The sequence below is a fragment of the Neomonachus schauinslandi genome, chromosome 5 (genome assembly GCF_002201575.2).
Source record: "Neomonachus schauinslandi chromosome 5, ASM220157v2, whole genome shotgun sequence".
NCBI lineage: Eukaryota > Metazoa > Chordata > Mammalia > Carnivora > Phocidae > Neomonachus > Neomonachus schauinslandi.
In genome coordinates, this window is record NC_058407.1 from 67,764,894 (window position 1) to 67,784,867 (window position 19,974).

The 19,974-nt window shown below is 37.1% G+C and overlaps 1 protein-coding gene across 1 annotated transcript in view; it reads left to right on the forward strand.

Annotated features, from left to right (window-relative positions):
- The window catches only part of NELL2 (neural EGFL like 2), a 344,834-nt gene that overhangs the window by 162,208 nt on the left and 162,652 nt on the right, over nt 1-19,974 (forward strand). The window contains 1 exon segment of the mRNA XM_021704922.2: nt 8,727-8,855. Coding sequence (XP_021560597.1) covers nt 8,727-8,855 — 129 coding nt within the window.

The following is a 19,974-nucleotide window of genomic DNA, read 5'->3' on the forward strand; positions in this document are numbered from 1 at the left end:
TATCGTCTTCTTTTTTTTTTTTTTAACATATAATTTATTATTTGTTTCAGAGGTACAGGTCTGTGATTCAACAGTCTTACACAATTCACAGCACTCACCATAGCACATACCCTCCCCAATGTCTATCACCCAGCCACCCCATCCCTCCCACCCCCCACCACTCCAGCAACCCTCAGTTTGTTTCCTGAGATTAAGAATTCCTCATATCAATGAGATCATATGATACATGTCTTTCTCTGATTGACTTATTTCGCTCAGCATAACACCCTCCAGTTCCATCCACATCGTTGCAAATGGCAAGATTTCATTCCTTTTGATGGCTGCATAATATTCCATTGTATATATATACCACATCTTCTTTATCCATTCATCTGTCAATGGACATCTTGGCTCTTTCCATAGTTTGGCTATTGTGGATATTGCTGCTATAAACATTGGGGTGCACGTACCCCTTCGGATACCTACATTTGTATCTTTGGGGTAAATACCCAGTAGTGCAATTGCTGGGTTGTATGGTAGCTCTCTTTTCAACTTTTGAGGAACCTCCATACTGTTTTCCAGAGTGGCTGCACCAGCTTGCATTCCCACCAACAGTGTAGGAGGGTTCCCCTTTTTCCGCATCCCTGCCAACATCTGTCGTTTCCTGACTTGTTAATTTTAGCCATTCTGACTGGTGTGAGGTGGTATCTCATTGAGGTTTTGACTTGGATTTCCCTGATGCCGAGCGATGTTGAGCACTTTTTCATGTGTCTGTTGGCCATTTGGATGTCTTCTTTGGAAAAATGTCTGTTCATGTCTTCTGCCCATTTCTTGATTGGATCATTTGTTCTTTGGGTGTTGAGTTTGATAAGTTCTTTATAGATTTTGGATACTAGCCCTTTATCTGATATGTCATTTGCAAATATCTTCTCCCATTCTGTCGGTTGTCTTTTGGTTTTGTTGACTGTTTCTTTTGCTCTTTATCTTGATGAAGTCCCAGTAGTTCATTTTTGCCCTTGCTTCCCTTGCCTTTGGCGATGTTTCTAGGAAGAAGTTGCTAAAGCTCAGGTCGAAGAGGTGGCTGCCTGTGTTCTCCTTTAGGATGTTGATGGACTCCTGTCTCACATTTAGGTCTTTCTAAAGGCCTCACACTATTTTTGTGTGTGGTGTAAGGAAATGGTCCAGTTTTATTCTTCTGCATGTGGCTGTCCAATTTCCCAACACCATTTGTTGAAGAGACTATCTTTTTTCCATTGGACATTCTTTCCTGCTTTGTCGAAGATTAGTTGACCATAGAGTTGAGGGTCCATTTCTGGGCTCTCTATTCTGTTCCATTGATCTATGTGTCTGTTTTTGTGCCAGTACCATACTGTCTTGATGATTACAGCTTTGTAATAGAGCTTGAAGTCGGAATTGTGATGCCATCAGCTTTTCTTTTCTTTTTCAACATTCCTCTGGCTATTCGGGGTCTTTTCTGGTTCCATACAAATTTTAGGATTATTTGCTCCATTTCTTTGAAAAAAGTGGAAAGTATTTTGATAGGGATTGCATTAAATGTGTAGATTGCTCTAGGTAGCATTGACATCTTCATAATCATTGTTCTTCCAATCCATGAGCATGGAATGTTTTTTCATTTCTTTGTGTCTTCCTCCATTTCTTTCATGAGTATTTTATAGTTTTCTGAGTACAGATTCTTTGCCTCTTTGGTTAGATTTATTCCTAGGTATCTTATGGTTTTGGGTGCAATTATAAATGGGATCAACTTCTTAATTTCTCTTTCTTCTCTCTTGTTGTTGGTGTATAGGAATGCCACTGATTTCTGTGCATTGATTTTATATCCTGCCACTTTACTGAATTCCTGTATGAGTTCTAGCAGTTTTGGGGTGGAGTCTTTTGGGTTTTCCACATAAAGTATCATATCATCTGCAAAGAGTGAGAGTTTGACTTCTTCTTTGCCAATTCAGATGCCTTTTATTTCTTTTTGTTGTCTGATTGCTGTGGCTAGGACTTCTAGTACTATCTTGAATAGCAGTGGTGATAGTGGACATCCCTGCCATGTTCCCGACCTTAGGGGGAAAGCTCTCAGTTTTTCCCCATTAAGCATGATATTTGCTGTGGGTTTTTCATCGATAGCTTTTATGATATTGAGGTATGTACCCTCTGTCCCTAACTGTGAAGAGTTTTGATCAAGAAAGGATGCTGTACTTTGTCAGATGCTTTTTCTGCATCTATTGAGAGGATCATATGGTTCCTGTTCTTTCTTTTATTAATGTATTGTATCACATTGATTGATTTGTGGATGTTGAATCAACCTTGCAGCCCAGGAATAAATCCGACTTGGTCGTGGTGAATAATCCTTTTAATGTACTGTTGGATCCTACTGGCTAGTATTTTGGTGAGAATTTTTGCATCCCTGTTCATCAGGGATATTGGTCTGTAATTCTTCTTTTTGATGGGGTCTTTGTCTGGTTTGGGGATCAAGGTAATGGTGGCCTCATAAAACGAGTTTGGAAGTTTTCCTTCCATTTCTATTTTTTGGAACAGTTTCAGAAGAATAGGTATTAATTCTTCTTTAAATGTTTGGTAGAATTCCCCTGGGAAGCCATCTGGCCCCGGGCTTTTCTTTGTTGGGAGATTTTTGGTTATGGGTCTGTTCAGGTTTTCTATTTCTTCCTGGCTCAGCTTTTGTAGTTTATCCATCTCTAGATATGCATCCATTTCTTCCAGATTATCTAATTTGCTGGCATATAGTTGCTCATAATATGTTCTTATAATTGTTTGTATTTCTTTGGTGTTGGCTGTGATCTCTCCTCTTTCATTCGTGATTTTATTTGTTTGGGTCCTTTCTCTTTTCTTTTTGATAAGTCTGGCCAGGGGTTTATCAATCTTATTAATTCTTTCAAAGAACCAGATCCTAGTTTCGTTGATCTGTTCTATTATTCTTTTGGTTTCTATTTCATTGATTTCTGCTCTGATCTTTATTATTTCTCTTCTCCTGCTGGGTTTAGGCTTTACACTCTGTTTTAAAACAGCAATTTCATTATATATTGCAATATTGTGTGTCAGGAATTTAGGTGATTCTTCTGCTCCACACGGTGGTAAGTGGAGTCACTCAGCTGGACTGGGCGAGAAGGCACAAGATGGCCTCACTATATGCTAGGCATCTCAGTGGGGGTGACAGGAAGACGGAGTATATCTGAAACTCTCTCCCTCTGCACAGAATCTCAAGACTTCTCCCTGTGACCTGTCCCATGAAGATGGTGATCACACTTAAATGGTGGTTTTAAAGACCAGGTCTGGAACTGACACAGCCTCACTTTTCCAAGATTCCTCTGGTCAAAGAGTTATAAGCAAGCCCAGATTCAAGAGGAATGGGAGGAATAGACCCCACCATGGTAGAAGTGTTGAAAATTTGTGGCCATCTTTAATGGCCTGGAAGGGTTCAGGAGCTCCTTAGAGATTAGCAAGGTGAACAGCACAGAAAGGAGACAAGGTTGGCTAGGACAAGATTTAAATAGCTGAGAGAGGGCCTTTCAGATATCAAGAGAAGCCTTGATTACATCCATTTATTTTTAAAAGAGCCTTGATATATTTTTAAAAAGTAAGTTAAGAAATGGAAAAACTAGCTACAAAAATTGTATTATATTTAAATTGTTTGTAGTTTTAAGAATTAATGTGTTTACACAGCACACTCAGAATACAGTGCTGAAATATACTGTGACCTACACCCCTTCCCCCTGAGATTCTGATCTAATTGCTAGGAGATGGAGCCGTGGTATCACCATTAAAAAACAAAATGAACAAATAAAAAAGTCTCTGATAAATTTTTTTACACAGCCAGGATTGAGAACTACTAGCTTAGACAGTACTGGAACTGAAATTGAACAAGTTGGTTCATCTTGAAACAATTAGCACCATTTATAATAAAGATTGCTTTATTTCTGATTTCAAGTATATAGAATAAACAAATGAGTTTCCTGGCATTCTCTGGTGTTTAAACTAAAAAGAGTCAAGTTCTGGAGGCTTAAATTTTGAGTTAACACCTACACATATGTTGTGACAAATGCATTTGTAATATAATTGGCCTCTAGTTTCCAGGCCTGTCTGCCTAGTGCTAAGGATGCTGTGTTCACATCTGAAAAAGTAAGTTCTTCAAAAACAGTTATTAAATATTCCCTGAGGACAGAGCATGAGAAGAAAGTGTTGACCTTTCCACCAGAGGCCTTGGCCAGTGCTAGAAGCAAAGCTGTGCACCGAAATAAGGCCCCAAATCTCTTGGCTCCAAATCTAATCCTACCAAGACTGTTTTCTAGGTGCTCTGCAGCTGCCCATCCTGTGTCATAGTAGCCCGGAAGCTGTGTAGCAGGAATGTTCTTTTCACTTTGTTCATGTTTGAGAGCCCCTTCAAGGAAACTTGTAACAAATTACAACATGACAGACACTCAGTGATACAGTGAGGACTCTGACTTAGAAAGATACAGAAAGGATGTGATAGAGTTTTCATATTTGTAGCCCTTCCCTTCTCCTCATCCCTCAGCAACTCCTTTCTCTGTTTATAATACCAGTAAGTCCTATTCACTGGATGCCCCACTTTAATTTAGCACTTACTTCATCCAGGCCTATAATTATAAGAAGTAGCGACATCTATATGTAGAAGGTTCAGTGGGTATAGTCTTCTCTCAACTTCTGGATAATCCATAGTTTCCCACCTTACTCAATTATACCTTCATGATTTTTGTTATTTATGTATCACTAATAACATTATTTAATTTTTATATCACTGTTAGTCGCTCATTTTTTAAAAATTTAGTTTCGTTCCAAATAATGCTAGCCACAAAATAATGGCATTATTTGTTAGATTCATCTATTTTTTAATACACATTAAAAGAATTCCATCGCAATTAGTACTTTTTAAAAAAATATACATCCATGCACATGAACCATTTGGGAAAAATCAGGATTATCCATCATCCTGCAAATAATACCTAAATAAGTTAGTATTCTTTTAGGTGCAAGTAATAAAACACCCAATCCAACTGATGTAAGCAAAAAATGGAACATAAGGCTCCCATAAGCAGCTTTATACAGCTGTCAAATCCTGCCCCTTTGCCTCGATGGATCTCAGTTTGCCTCCTCAGAAGTGGCTTTATTTTCAGACTCTATGTGTTTTCAGCTAGACCTCTGACATTCTTACACTCGCATCATTATGATACTCAAGTAGATGAAGAAAAAATGTTCAGTGTCCTCAGGAGTTAAACAAAAGTCCCATAACTGAATTTTAATCATCTTCATTGGCCCGAACTGGATCAGATACCCAGACCTGAAAAAATTATTGTGTCTAGGCTAGTGGGATGCATTGATTTTCCGGTAGGGCTTCATCCCCACTGGAACGGGTTCATCCAAAGTATGACTAGGTTGTTTTTTTTCCCCCCAGAGAAAGGAAGAATAGATGCTTGTGGACAAAAGCCAACAAATATTCACCTCAAAGTTATTTATTCTCTTTCTCCTGATTTTTTTTAAAGATTTTATTTATTTATTTATGCGAGGAGAGAGAGAGAGAGAAAGGAGAGAGCATGAGTGGGGGGAGGAGCAGAGGAAGAGGGAGCAGACCCCATGCTGAGTGCGAAGCCCCATGTGGGGCTTGATCTCATGACCCTGAGATCATGACCTGAGCCAAAATCAAGAGTTGGCCGCTTACCCGACTGAGCCACCCGGGTGCCCCTTTTCTCCTGATGATTATGTATAACCTTTATGTATATTGTTCTTACTCATAATCTGTTGTATCCACCTTTTCTACTTACCTACTTGTAGAGATATGCATATTAATATTTTATGGAAAGAGCTATACTTAACAAGACACACAACTTCATGTAAATTTGCAAAACTTATAAAAGGAATAGAAAACTTGGTATCCTTGCAGTTAAAATCCAAAGTGGGAAACAAAGGCTAGATTGTATTAGATTGGATTAGATCCATCCGTCTATAATAAATACTTGAATTTTCTTCTATGATAGATGCCTCAGCATATTTGGTTTAGGCTTATTCGTAATACTCTAATTGCTTTAATTATTAACAAATACTATACAATTATGCTTTTACATAGATGATCTGATTAGAACTTTACATTTTGGTGAGCTAGATATTATCTTACTCTTACAGGTGAGAAAACCTTAAGGTTTAGAAAGGTTAATTAACTTACACAACTAGTAATTTACACGGCCAGTAAGTAATAGAGATTGAATGTAAATCCAGGTCTTTCAACTTCAAAAGCCAAGCACCTCTGACTAGAGATGCAAGTATGAAGGTAATAGGAATATCCAACTCATACTCTGAGTTTTTGAAGTTATTACCTATAGATTGGAAACAACCCACTTTAATTGAGTTGGAATTTTCTACCTGTCAATAGTCTTTTGACACTGGCATTTTGTATCTAAGCAGTAAAACAATGAATAGAGTTAACTTATTTGTTGAGAAAATAAATCAAAATAGCTATCTGACATTGTTTAGTGTAAATTAGAATTTGATTGACAAAATATTTAGCTTTCAAGTCTCTGGGTCAATTTAAAAAAAAAAACCCATCTGATAAAAAGTAAAACACTCCCTTGCTGAACCTAAAACAGTCAAAGTGGGATCACATTGTTATCTTATAGCGGGAAAATTCTCACAGCAATTAGCGCTGTATGGTGAATGTGTGTGTGATATTCGATCCTGAGATAAGAGGTCTGAGCATTACTTAGGCAGAACTGGAAAGGGACTGTAATAAAACTGGACTGTATACCATTGACTTTGATAGCATAGATTGGGCGAAGTCTGAAAAATGAGAAAAGAGAAAATGCAGCGAAGTGACAAATTGAAAGTTTTGAAAAATAAAAACTTAGGAAAGAAAAATAAAAATGCCTCAGGACAGTACCTGGCCTTAGTCACAGCTCTCTAGGAGTTGTTTGAAACATTGCAGGTGCAATTATACAGAGATCTAGCAGTATGTTAGAACGTGATCTCTTGATTCTGTGTATATCTTAAAGGAGTGGGCCAGTTTTTATAGTAACTTCGTTCAGTTTTCGAATAAATGTGAAATTTTTTTTTTGGAGACTTTTCATATAGGTTGGTGAGGTGCTGAGCTATTGGGTAGAAAATGAAGATGACTTTTTCGCTGAAATGCTTTCTTCTCAGACATTGTAAAAAGATAGTAGGATACATTTTAAGAAATATGGTCTCAATTTAGCTACTTGAAGAAGAAAGGAAGGAAAGGACTCTAGGAGAAAATATTTTTAACTTTTCCTCTTTTTAAGAATGAACCTTTTACTTGTTTGGCCTTCCACGTGAGAAAGTAGATTGTGAAGAATCGTGTTAAGAAAACATAGTCATCAAGTGACTTAAATGCTGTTATTGACTATGTATTGTTCTGTCCTTCATATACACCTCTGTTCTGTTTTATTTTATTTCTGTAGATGTCATAATTCATTTTATTTTTTCTTGCCCTATTTAAGGCCATCACAGAATTTTGAGAACATCATCCTTCTTAAGGCTTATTAAGTTGTCCACACCACTTTTTACTATCCATGGTAGTTGCACTTCATGGGACATATGCTTTAGCTCTGGGGTGATATTCAAAAGAGTCATTATGGGCACCAGCCAATCAGAATGGACACCAACCATCATGCTGTAAGAGCATGCCTGCTAGTCGCGGTATAGTTCAGTCTACCCTTCCACTAAATCATAGCGTTCTCCAGTAATTTGCTTACAAGTAAGATGGGCCAATTTAGAACTTCCATCTTCATGATTTGCTCAAGTGAAAGTCTTTCCTTGGCTATAGGCAGATGAGTTTATTCTGAGCGACATGAAATACATTTCTCTAGTCCTCTTTTCTTTTACACATGGACTGAAATTATAATTCATTAGGTGATGTAAAACTAGACAGATAACTTATGCATCAGGCAATTTGAAAATTGTTTGAATGATATATAATCATGCAATTTCCATTCAATATGGATTCCAGTGTTTAAGCTTTTCATTTCAGCATTTTAGATGATCTTTGAACAAGGGATTCACACAGGCAGAAGAGATCCTGAGGAATTACACATGACTGGCACCACTGTTCATGAAATGTTCCATTTTTCCATCCTCTCATAAAGATTCTGGAATCTGAAATCTGTGTAATTCATAATTTTTTCCCTTCTTTTGAGTGGACATCTAATGCTATGCAGGTTTCCAGAGACAATTAGATTATAGTGATGTAATTTTCATTTGTTAGCACATTTATAGTTTTTTTTAAGGATGTCAGGCTCTTTTATTTCTTAAATATGCAGTGTCCATATTTCATCTGGCCTGGTCTGTACTATCCATAGGTATTGATAATGTTCAACCTCTAGTTCTCATATTACCTTCTCACTGGGTTATCTTTTATATTGTAAATCTCCATTTTGGACTCCAAGAATCTTTGTTTCAGATATTTGGGGGACAATAATTCAAATATCAGGGACTAGAAAACAAAGTCGGAAACAAAGAAGACAGAATTAACTTGAAGTAGGAAACCACTGAGTTAAACATGAAGAACCACTTTTAGTACACATAGCATGTGGTTCTCTAGCATTGGATCAAAAACTAATGATGTAATGTATGGTGATTAACATAACAATAAAAAATTAAAAAATAATTTAGGGAAAAATACCTTCTAAATCAAAGAGTAGTTGGCAAGATTAAATCAATCATAGTTTCATTTACCTTAATAAGTTTCTTTTTTCTTGTAGGTTATGACTTTTGTTCTGAAAGACATAACTGCATGGAGAATTCTGTCTGCAGAAATCTGAATGACAGGGCTGTTTGTAGCTGTCGAGATGGTTTTAGGGCTCTTCGAGAGGACAATGCCTACTGTGAAGGTAATCCTTGTAATGATGTGTAGCTCAGCTGTATAAATTTCTTAGGATTACTGCATGCAAAATTTATTAATTTCCCAGGTTGTCAAGTTGATGGGCCCATTAAAAGCAGTGAATTTAATTTGAAGCATATTAATCAGCTAAAAATAATTATCTTTCAAATTAAAGTTTTTTAGCTATCTGCTATATGTCAGACTAATGAGTTAATATTGCTGGTTTCTTGAATTAAAATAATACTTCCACTGTGAAATTGCCTTCTTTTTTTCATAATTAGATATTCAGATAGTTCACATATTGACATGATTACTGTGGCTTGCAGTTAGAATTGTAGTCAGATTTTTCCAGACAATGTTGTCTAACAAAAGCAGTCAATTAACAGGAAGACAAAGTACCCACCGCTATTTTTGTTTGCTGCTGTAAGTAATCTCCGTGGTTGCATTCATGCTTTGTGGTATTTAGTAAATAGCTCCAGTGGAGTAAATGGTTTCTAGTTATTTTTTAGAATCTTAACTAATATCCAAGGTAGTTTATCCTCTCATGGAAACAGTCCAAATACTGTGAGGGGGCCCTTGACATTCATAAATACTGTTCATGAAGACCCTGGAAGTCCATGAGATCTAGTAATTTATTATTTCCCAGAGGCACAGATTTGAATGAATCTCATTAATTATGAGACTAGCTAGTGGGTCTTGCAAGTAAGAACACTGACACAGTGGTGTTTGGACATCTGGAGGGTTCTAGACTTACCTTTCTTAAGTGTCGAGACTGCCATTGGTCCTTGGAGACAGAAAATCTCCAAGTTATAAATTTGTCAGCCTCTGTTTAGCTACATGATGATTTATTGGCCCTTGGGAAAGCAATTTCTATTGTTACTCTTAGCTTTCAGTAGATTTTATTCTGCCATAAAAGTCAGCATTTATTTTTAAAAGTTGACCCTTTTTTCCAAAGTATTTCATCAAATGCTTCTGATTCAGTCCTAAAGAGACCATTATATTTTTTTGCTGAAGGAAAGACATGCCTTTCCTTCCCCATTTATAATGCAGATTTATTTAAAATTCCTCATTTTGAAAGGCTTTATATAACAAATGGATTTAAACTTACTTATAATGTATTTTTCATGATGATAGTTGAGATCTCTAACATGTAATAAGCTCCACTGATATCGTCTAAGTGTGTAATATGAAACCTACATGATATAAATTCATGTGATACCTCTTTTTGAATCTTAATTTTATGGTCATTATTTATATTCGGAGCTGCTTCTTTGGTTGTTGTTAAGTATATTCACTCATGTGATAAGTATTTAGTAAGCACCTATTGTGTACCAAGCACTTTTCTGGGTACTGGATAGTGAATGGTGAATAGGTTTCTGTGCTCAGGAGCTCACGTTCTAAGGGGAAGACAGTTGCTTATTTTTGTATATGATCACAAGTCTAATTTTTTAGACAGTGGGTAACCATAGAAATAGAGAAGGCAGTTTCAGGTAGTAATATATAATAGGAAGAAAATGAAACAGGATGATGTGATAGAGATTGATTGGGGATTAATTTAGATGAGATGGTCAGGGAAAATCTATGGGGCTTAAGGGGGGAAGGTTGACAGTTGACATGAGACTTGATGATCAGGAAACACCACAGAAAGATCTGGAACAGAGCATTCCAACCAGAAGCAATAGCAAGTAGAAAGACCCTAAGTGGGAACTATCTTGGATGTTCTAGAAACTGAAAGAAAGGATAAAGTGATACAGCAGATGAATCAGTTAAGATGCAGTTAAAGAATTAAGTAAGGGCCAGGTGATGTAGAGAGGCTCATAAGGATTTTAGGGGAGTGATAACACTTGTATTGAAAAGGATAGCTATGGGTGCCATGCCTTAGATTAACTAAATTGTAGATTATGGGGTTAAATATGGTGGGGAGAACAGAAGCATACATAGGAAGACCAGTTGGAGGGCTATTGCAGTAGTCTCGGCAAAGATGTTGGTGATCTGGACCCAGGAAATGATAAGGGAGGTGAAGAGGAAGGAGCATATTCTTGGTATTTTTTGAAAATAGAGCAAATAACTTGCAGATAGTTTACTGTGGAGGAGAATTGAAGAGGGATCAAGGGCAAGGGGATTAAGTTTTGAAGTTTGGAGCAACACATGGATGGTGTTGCTATTTATTGAGACAGGAAAGAATTCAAGAAAAGAGACCAGAGATTTAGATTAAATAACTTTTCAATGCAACCTATTAAAAATAGGTTTGTATCACTGTTTTCACTTATAAATATGTAGCACAAATTGGCAGCTGCTTTCCATTCTGAATGGATCATACTGAAATATGGTTTGTAAATTTCTTCTTCATGTTATTTCCTTGTCATTTAAAGATAAAATCTTCAAAAGTTAAGAAAATGTTGGAAAAACTGGTTGGTTTATTATTGAGATCTTGTATTTTTCATAATGAGGAATTCTAGTATTATATCTTTTGTTACTCATGTTAAGAGGTTTTTTTTTCCAGTATTCTGATCAAATTTGGTTTTCCTTTTCATTCTGTTATTGTTGTTGTTAACTCTAAGGATGTTTGACTTCTTAGAAGCAACATTGTTAAAAAATTATGCAATTGTACATGTTATCTGTCAGCTGGTCTTATGAGTTCTGGTCCTTGAAAAAATTAGACCTGTGATCATATACAAAAATAAGCAAGTGATAATTTGTAAGTGATGCAAATTTTGTTTACTGAGTCTGTGGGGTTGTTTTAATGATATGACTATAATTGCGACTATTGATTTTTACCACAGTTTACTTGATAAGGGTTAAAATAGCACTGGTAAATGTTGGAGTTCATTTATTCATTTGGCAAACATTTATTAAATGCCTACTTTGTTTAAGGCTACACTAGAGGTGAAGCAGTAAATAAGATATATACATGACTGATATTGTGTCTCAGGCAAGAAAGATAACAAACAGGTCATTACACCAAAGAGCATTTAATTGCACATGTGGCAAGTGCCCTGAAGAGAAATAGGTTAACAGGGGCTGATCTGTATGGGTGGTAGTGCTTGAAGAAAATAGAGGTTTCTTTGGAAATCTGAAGATTAAGTAAACATCAGCTAGGCATAGAGGTAAAGATGGGAAAGAAGGGAATTTCCTAGTAGAGGACTCACCATGCCTCCAGGCCTCCAGGTGGAGAGAAACACTTTGTAAGAATGGATAGAAGGTGAAGAGCAAAGAGAGAGGTGCCTGATGGATGGATGAAGGGCAGCAGGACCTTGAAGGGCACAGTAAGGTCTAAGTAAGGGTTTCATGCTAAGAACAAGGGGGTAGGCGATGGAAGTTTTAAGCAGAGGAGTGCCATGATCACATTTGTGTTCTAAATAAATCACTAAATAAATCAGCTTCAGGCTGAATGGAAGGTAAAACTGGATGTGGGAAACCACATGGGAGACAGTAGTAGCTTACACTGAAAGTGGAGATGGAGATGTGGATGCATTTGAGAGCATTTGTGAGGTAAAACCAGTCCTGCTGATTAATTGGTGATAGGAGATGATGAGGAGAGAGGTTTCCAAGGTTGATACTCAGGTTTCTGGCCTGAGCAATAGGCAGATGTTGGTGCCGCTCTCTTAGGAAACAGATTGGGTGGGAAGATCATCATGTTGGGTTGGGGTACCTATGGGACATCACAGTTGAGTAGTCAGTTGAATATACATGGATGTGGAATTCAGAGAAGTTTAAGTTGTACATAAAATTTGGGATCATTTAGCATATAAATGGTAGTTGAAGAACTGGAAGGAATTACCTAGAGAGGCTTGAAAACTCTAGGGTTTGAGCATTTTATAGAAAAGATATGTGAGGGAGACAGCAAAGCTGTGGCTGAAATGTAGGAGGAAAGAAAAGAAGGCAGTCTCACAGAAATCAAGAGAAAGAGAGAATTTCAAGAAGAAAGGGGAATGCTTCTTAGCAAGAAAGAGGAAGACTGAAAGATGTCCTTTGCATGGAACTTTATGGAAGACACTGAGGGCATCAGCAATGGCAAGTTGGGTACAAAGGTGATGACAAAAGCCAGTTGGGAGCACATTGAATATTGCATCATGGGAAAAAATGGATCTGATGAAGGGACAGAACTCCTTCCAGATGTATGCCTATGAAGGGAAGGAGGAAGAGAGAGCAGTAGCTTAAGGAAAGTGGGGCTAAGGAAGGATTTTTCTTCCCCACCTTCTTTTTTCCTTTTAAGTTCTGTCTCTCCCCTCCCCTGGTATCTCAGCCACGTAGATGATAACTTCTCATTCACGAATGAGTTTCGCATTTCTTTAGATATTTATAAACATGGTTTAATATTAAGATTTTATGATTGGATGTTTTATTCACCTTTTAGATACAAAGCATCTGAATATTTGGAAGTATATTGGCCTACTTTGTATTTCTTGTGAACTGTATGTTTACTGTATTTATTTCCAAAATTATATATTCATCTCCATCCATTCACTGTCCCTCATTCCCTATAGATTCTTAGTGAAATTTTAGTACTTCCCCTTCATTTGGTCTCTTGTTAGGACGTATAGTCTATAAGAGTTGTCAAAAATCAGGTTGGCCATCATGTTTTTCAGAATGGTTCTTTGCTACGTGTCTTCACTCTAAAATGAAAATTGTAGGAGCTTTTGATGTTGTGACTATATCTTCTTTCTTGACATCCCACTGTTCATTACTATTAGGACCACCGTGGCATTCCATTTCAGAGAGTGTCTTCAGAAGTTATCCTTTTGCTAACTTTTTCTCTTCAGTGCATAATTGTTGCCAGGGATATACTGTGTCAATCCAATAGTGCATTATGTTGAGAAAGCTTCTTCCTGATTCCCAAACCCCTTAAAATAATTGGCGTTATTGCTCTCCAAGCCTTTGGCGTTACACCAAGAATAGGAAAATAATTCTGCGTGAGTCATTCATATAATTGCATATCACATATAATTACTGAAATTGGTAGTTGATACTAGTGAACCCTGAAATCAGTTTGTAAGACATTTCTTCAAATTAACAAAAATACAGGAAATTGTTTGGTATAATCTGAACTCCCTAAAGGAATAATCTTTTATTGATAGACCACTTTCTCTTGGATTCATTTAATCTCTTTCATTCTGACTGCTGCTGCCGGATAGTTTTTACTTCATGTCATGTTCATCTTAGTTATTCTGTCTTTAGTGTCTCATCCCTTCCTACCCACGAGGACCCGTTTTCCAGACAATGTTGACAAAACACCATTCCTTCTATTTGAGAGCCCATAGTGCCTTCCTGTTGTCTGACACATCAAGCTCCTTTGCTAAGGTTAAGGTTCCAAGGCTCTCTGTTGCCTGGCCCTACATAGTTATGCATCCATTTATCCTTAGCAGGTCACCTTTAGCTCTCTTAATCATTTCCTTTCCTCAGGATGGTTCATCTGTATTATGGATTGCATTGTGTCTCTCAAAAATTCATATGCTGAAGTTCTAATCCACAGTACCTCAGAAAGTGACCTTATTTGGAAATGGAAATGTTACAAGTATAATCAGTTAAGATGAAGTCATACTGGTGGAAAAGGGTGGGACCGTGCTCCAGTATGACAGCTGTCCTTATAAAGTGGGAACATGTAGACATAGACACAAGGGGAGAATGTCATGTGAGCATGAAGGCAGAGATTGGGGTGATGCAGCTACAAGCTGAGGAACACCAGAGATTTCCAGCAAAACACCAGAAGCCAGGCAAGGGGCATGGAACAAATTGTCCTTCACAGCCCTCGGAAGGAACCAACCCTCCCAGACCTTGATTTTGGAAGATTAGCCTCCAAAATTGTGAGACAATATATCTCTGTTGCTTAAGCCACCAGTTTGTGGTACCTTATTATGGTAGCTGTGGCAAACTTCTATAATTTGGCAGAAACCCCTTTTGCTTTTTGGCCTGACTATCCATGATTTAATTATACTTCTAGACTACTTACTTTTTCTTTTCTTTCTGAACCCTTTCTTGATGAATTAAGCACACAGATTTAACTTCTCAAATCTATTTTAAAATTTTATCTGGCCAAAGAATTTGTACCTTGTTCTATACTGGTTTATATCCAGTTGTCCAGTTGTAATATACTTTCTTATATACTGTATTATTTATTAAAGAACTCATGTATGTATGCTTCTTTATATTTCTCCCACCTGTGTCTTGTCATAGACTGTTTACTTTCCTCGAATTCTTATAAACTTCTAAAATAGAGATAGACAGTGTAGAGTTTAAGAAATATTTGTTTATTGATGGTTTGAAATGCTTAGATATGCTGAACAGATGGGCACTTTTAGGCTACCTCATCACTAAAGAATTATTGAGGACAAGCATTGAACTTATTGAATTGTGCTTATATTGCATAAGAAAGTCTAATTGTGGGCGCCTGGGTGGCTCAGTCGTTAAGCGTCTGCCTTCGGCTCAGGTCATGATCCCAGGGTCCTGGGATCGAGTCCCACATCGGGCTCCCTGCTCGGCAGGAAGCCTGCTTCTCACTCTCCCACTCCCCCTGCTTGTGTTCCTGCTCTCACTATCTCTCTCTCTGTCAAATAAATAAATAAAATCTTTAAAAAAAAAAAAAAAAAGAAAGTCTAATTGTGATATTGATTTTTATAGGTAAAAAGGGATCCAGTTGTTTTAAATTGGTATGTTTTGGTCCTTAAAAATTATTTTGAGTAGTGCAAGAGAAGGCATTCATTCATTTAACACACTTGTTATTTATTAAATTATATGTACACTGAAATATGGCATTGCATATTGAAAGGACCAAAAATCCCAGAAATTTCCCCATATCTCTCTTGCTTTTACTGTACACTCAAGTTTTTACTTAAGATTTTAATTCTGTCTACAATTTGCAAAGCAACTCACTTGAACATTAAATGTCTGACGTGTAGATTGTGCTTAATTTAAATGCCATTTGAATGTGGAGATTAGAATATTAATAAACATTAGTTTATTACCTGCTATGTGCCAGGCATGGGACACCTGCAAACATAAATTATAAATTATATTTAGATATCTACTTTCTTTCTTTGTTCCTTTCGTTCTTTTCCTTTTTTTTTTTTAACCTGTTATCAAAAGAACACTATCTCCTCTCATTTCCTTCCAGTCTTTTTAATGCAATCCTTTGGCTAAGGATACCTCTTCGCCGTTGTTTCTTATTCTGCATTTTGGGAGATTCTAGCCTGTGTGCGAAGTAATGTGAGCATAACTCTTAATGAAAACAAGTAATTTCCCTATTTTTTTCTATTTTGTGTTCTTTTTTCCTGCCATTGTTTGTCAATAGGGCTGTAATAAAGAATATCACCTTTTAGGCTACCTCATCACTAAAGAATTATTGAGGACAAGCATTGAACTTATTGAATTGTGCTTATATTGCATAAGAAAGTCTAATTGTGATATTGATTTTTATAGGTAAAAAGGGATCCAGTTGTTTTATAACCTAATATAATAACCATATGATTCCTAAGAGACACTTAATATACTTTCTAGATACAATATCTGATTTCTTCCAGCAGTCCTATGATGCAGGCATTTTTATAATATCCTGTTTTGTGGTTAAGAAAACTGAAGAGCTTAGACATCAAATGATTTGCCCCAAATTGTTTACCCAGTAAATCCAGGGTTCAAATTCATATCATCTATCTATAAATTCAGTGTTTTTAAATTTTTACTACTTTTAATTTACTTATTAGATACCTAATCTAATTCTTATTTTTATAAATAAGAATAGCATATAGATTTTTCTTCAGAGAGACATTTTTTAAAGCAGCTAACTGGCCTTACAAATTGAATGTTTCTGAAAAGGAAAGATAATCTGTACTCCATCCAGAAAGCAGCTCATTGGTATTAGAGAATCTGTACTGAGCTGAAACCATGGTAAATAACCCACATAGGAAGACAATGGGAAAACAAACTTTCTTTCCCTCCTACCCTTCCTTCCTTCCTGCCTTCCTTCCTTCCTTCCTTTTTTCTCTCTTTCTCAGCTGATTACCACTTCACAAATAATTCATTTAGTGTGAATTTCTGACATAGACAATAGCTGCATATCATTAACTATGAACTACAGAGGCAATCTGAGAGGACTTCTTTAGGAATGAGTGATAGCCCCACAGAGTTGCTCCAAGAGATATGAAGAGAAAGATGCAGAATGAGCTCAATCCTCTGATTATAAGCCAAGCACACAAGTCCCCACTGGAGTTAACGGGAGGCCTGTTAACAGAGTGGGGATAAATAACCAGAGGACTGAGCCCTGTGGGATTAATTAGGGAATTCTAGTAGACACTGTAGCTTTCAAAATTATGGCTAATGACGCACTCTCTGTGTGTTATGGTAGAGTTTCTTAAACAAAAAAAAGCCCAAGGTTACTATATTAATCAGCATTCTCCAGAAAAACAACCAATAGGACATACACTGACAGAAAGAGATTGATTGATTGAGACATTGATTGATTATAAAGAATTGGCTCAGGGAGGCTGAGAAGATCCCAAGATCCGCAGTCAGCAAGTTGTATATCCCTAGAGCCCATGGTATACTTTCAGTCCAAGTCCAAAGAACTGAGAACCAGGAGACCAATGTTGTAAATTTCAGTTCAAGGGCAGGAGAAGACCAATATCCCAGCTCACAGTGAGGCAGGCAAAATATCCCTTTTACTCAGCTTTTTGTTCTATTCAAGTCTTCCATTGATTGGATGAGGCCCCACAGATTAGGGAGGCAATCTGCTTTCCTCAGTCTACCAATTCAAATGTTAATCTCATCCCGAGGCACCCTCACTGGCACACCCAGAATAATGTTTGACTAAATATCGGTCATCCAATGGCTTACTTGGGTCAACAAATAAAGTTAAGCATCACAGTTACAAATTAACAAACAAACAAAAAAATAAATGAGAGGAGCAAAAGCATTTCTGATGTTTTCAAATATGAATTGGACTTTTAAAGGCATCATCTATTTATCCAACCAATTGAAAAAGTTGCCACATAAAACAACTTTCAGAATTAATATGATATCCCGGTAACCAGCAAAGACGTTGAATCAGTAATCAAAAAACTCCCAATAAACAAAAGTCCAGGGCCAAATGGATTCACAGGTAAATTCTACCAAACACTTAAAGAAAAGTTAATACCCACTCTTCTCAAACTATTCCAAAATATAGAAAAGGAAGGAAAACTTCCAAATTCATTCTATGAGGCCAGCATTACCCTAACACAAAAAACAGATAAAGACTCCACTGAAAAAGAGACCTACAAGCCAACATCCTGATGAACACAGATGCAGAAATTCTCAATAAAATACTAGCAAACCAAATCCAACAATACATTGAAAAAATCATTCACCATGATCAAGTGGGATTTATTCCTGAGTTGCAGTTGTGGTTCAATATTTGCAAATCACCTCATTAATAAAAGAAAGGATAAGAAACATATGATTCTTTCAATAGATGCAGAAAAAGCATTTGACAAAGTACAACATCCATTTGTGATAAAAACCCTCAATAAAGTAGGTTTAGAGGGAACATACCTCAACATAATGAAGGCCAACTATGGAAACATAAGTGTTTTTAGGCGTTTAGGAACATCTATTTAACATGTTCACTATGCTGAGGAGATCAGTGTGTGTGTGTGTGTGTGTGTGTGTGTTTTGTTTTTCATAAAAATTATTCCTTCTCCAACTGAGAAGTTTTGTGAAAAGCTTTTGAAAATCACTATCAAGTGACCCAGCTAAATTTGAACTTGCATTAGCAGTTCTTCTGGGCCCATTCATCATTTACTCTCTGTGATACTTAACTTCAGCTTCTGCTGACTCAAAAACAATTTCTGTTCACTTTCTGTAAACTTGAACATCATTAAGATATTTAAATTGGAGGAAAAGGGCATTTTTTCTTTGAAGCCATGGTCTCCTCTGATATGAAGGGAAGACTTTAAATTTTTAAAATCAAACCTAATAAGGAGTGCACTTCTCTGAACTTCTTAGCCATAGATTCTTATGCAAAGGAAGTTGAAGAAACAATCAGTGCTACCCATATACTATCCTTTTGAAACAAAACACCATAGTTGTGTGACTTTCATGGTCGGCTGATTTTTTTTTCTTCCAAAGAATGCACTTCTCCAGGCTAACCCATCCTCCCACCCCCCTCCCCTCTAGAACCCATGTTAAAGAGGGCACGTTCTGCATGGAGCATTGGGTGTTATGCACAAACAATGAATCATGGAACACTACATCAAAAACTAATGATGTAGGGTGCCTGGGTGGCTCAGTTGGTTAAGCGACTTGCCTTCGGCTCAGGTCATGATCCTGGAGTCCTGGGATCGAGTCCCACATCGGGCTCCCTGCTCAGCAGGGAGTCTGCTTCTCCCTCTGACCCTCCCCCCCCCATGCTCTCTCTATCTCAGTCTCTCTCTCTCAAATAAATAAATAAAATCTTTAAAAAAAAAAAAACTAATGATGTATGGTGATTAACATAACAATAAAAAAATTTTTAAAAAAATGCACTTCTCTAGAAAATATTCATGCTTAAGTCTGTTGGAGTTCATGATCACCTTTGGATACTATATAAAGAAGAAATTATGAATCAGTCATCAATTAATGATACATCTATGTATTAAATAGGGTTAAGAACAAGTACTTTTGAAAGAGGACTTCAGCTGCCTCCATTTTGACCTCACACTTTCTAGTTGCGTCCTTTCCAACTTGTCTCTTGGCTCAGGCCAAAGACCCTGAGGGCAAAGCATCCCCTGATATGAACAAAAACTACTCTCTTAAGCAATAAGGACTGCCCTGAGCCAGCAAGAAACTTGCTTGTGATTGACCCCAAGACAATGATGGATTTGACCTTTGCTGCCCACCTGCACCTACTTACCCACTTTTGTCCCTCATTTGCCTTATATAAATTTGGAAGTACTTTCAGTACTTCGGAGACAGTCTTTGAGACTTAGTCCACTCTCTTTCCAGTGTTGGCCTCACTGACATAAATTCCTTTCTGGTTTCACCACCACTCTTTTCTTTGCCTTTGGATTTGGTCAGGGCAAGTGGCCGGATCTGATCTGTTTGGAACTCCCAGAGCCAGGTGCACTTTCACTCCTGTGTTCCAGCTACACTTTCTTCTCTCTGAGATGGAGCTATAGGCT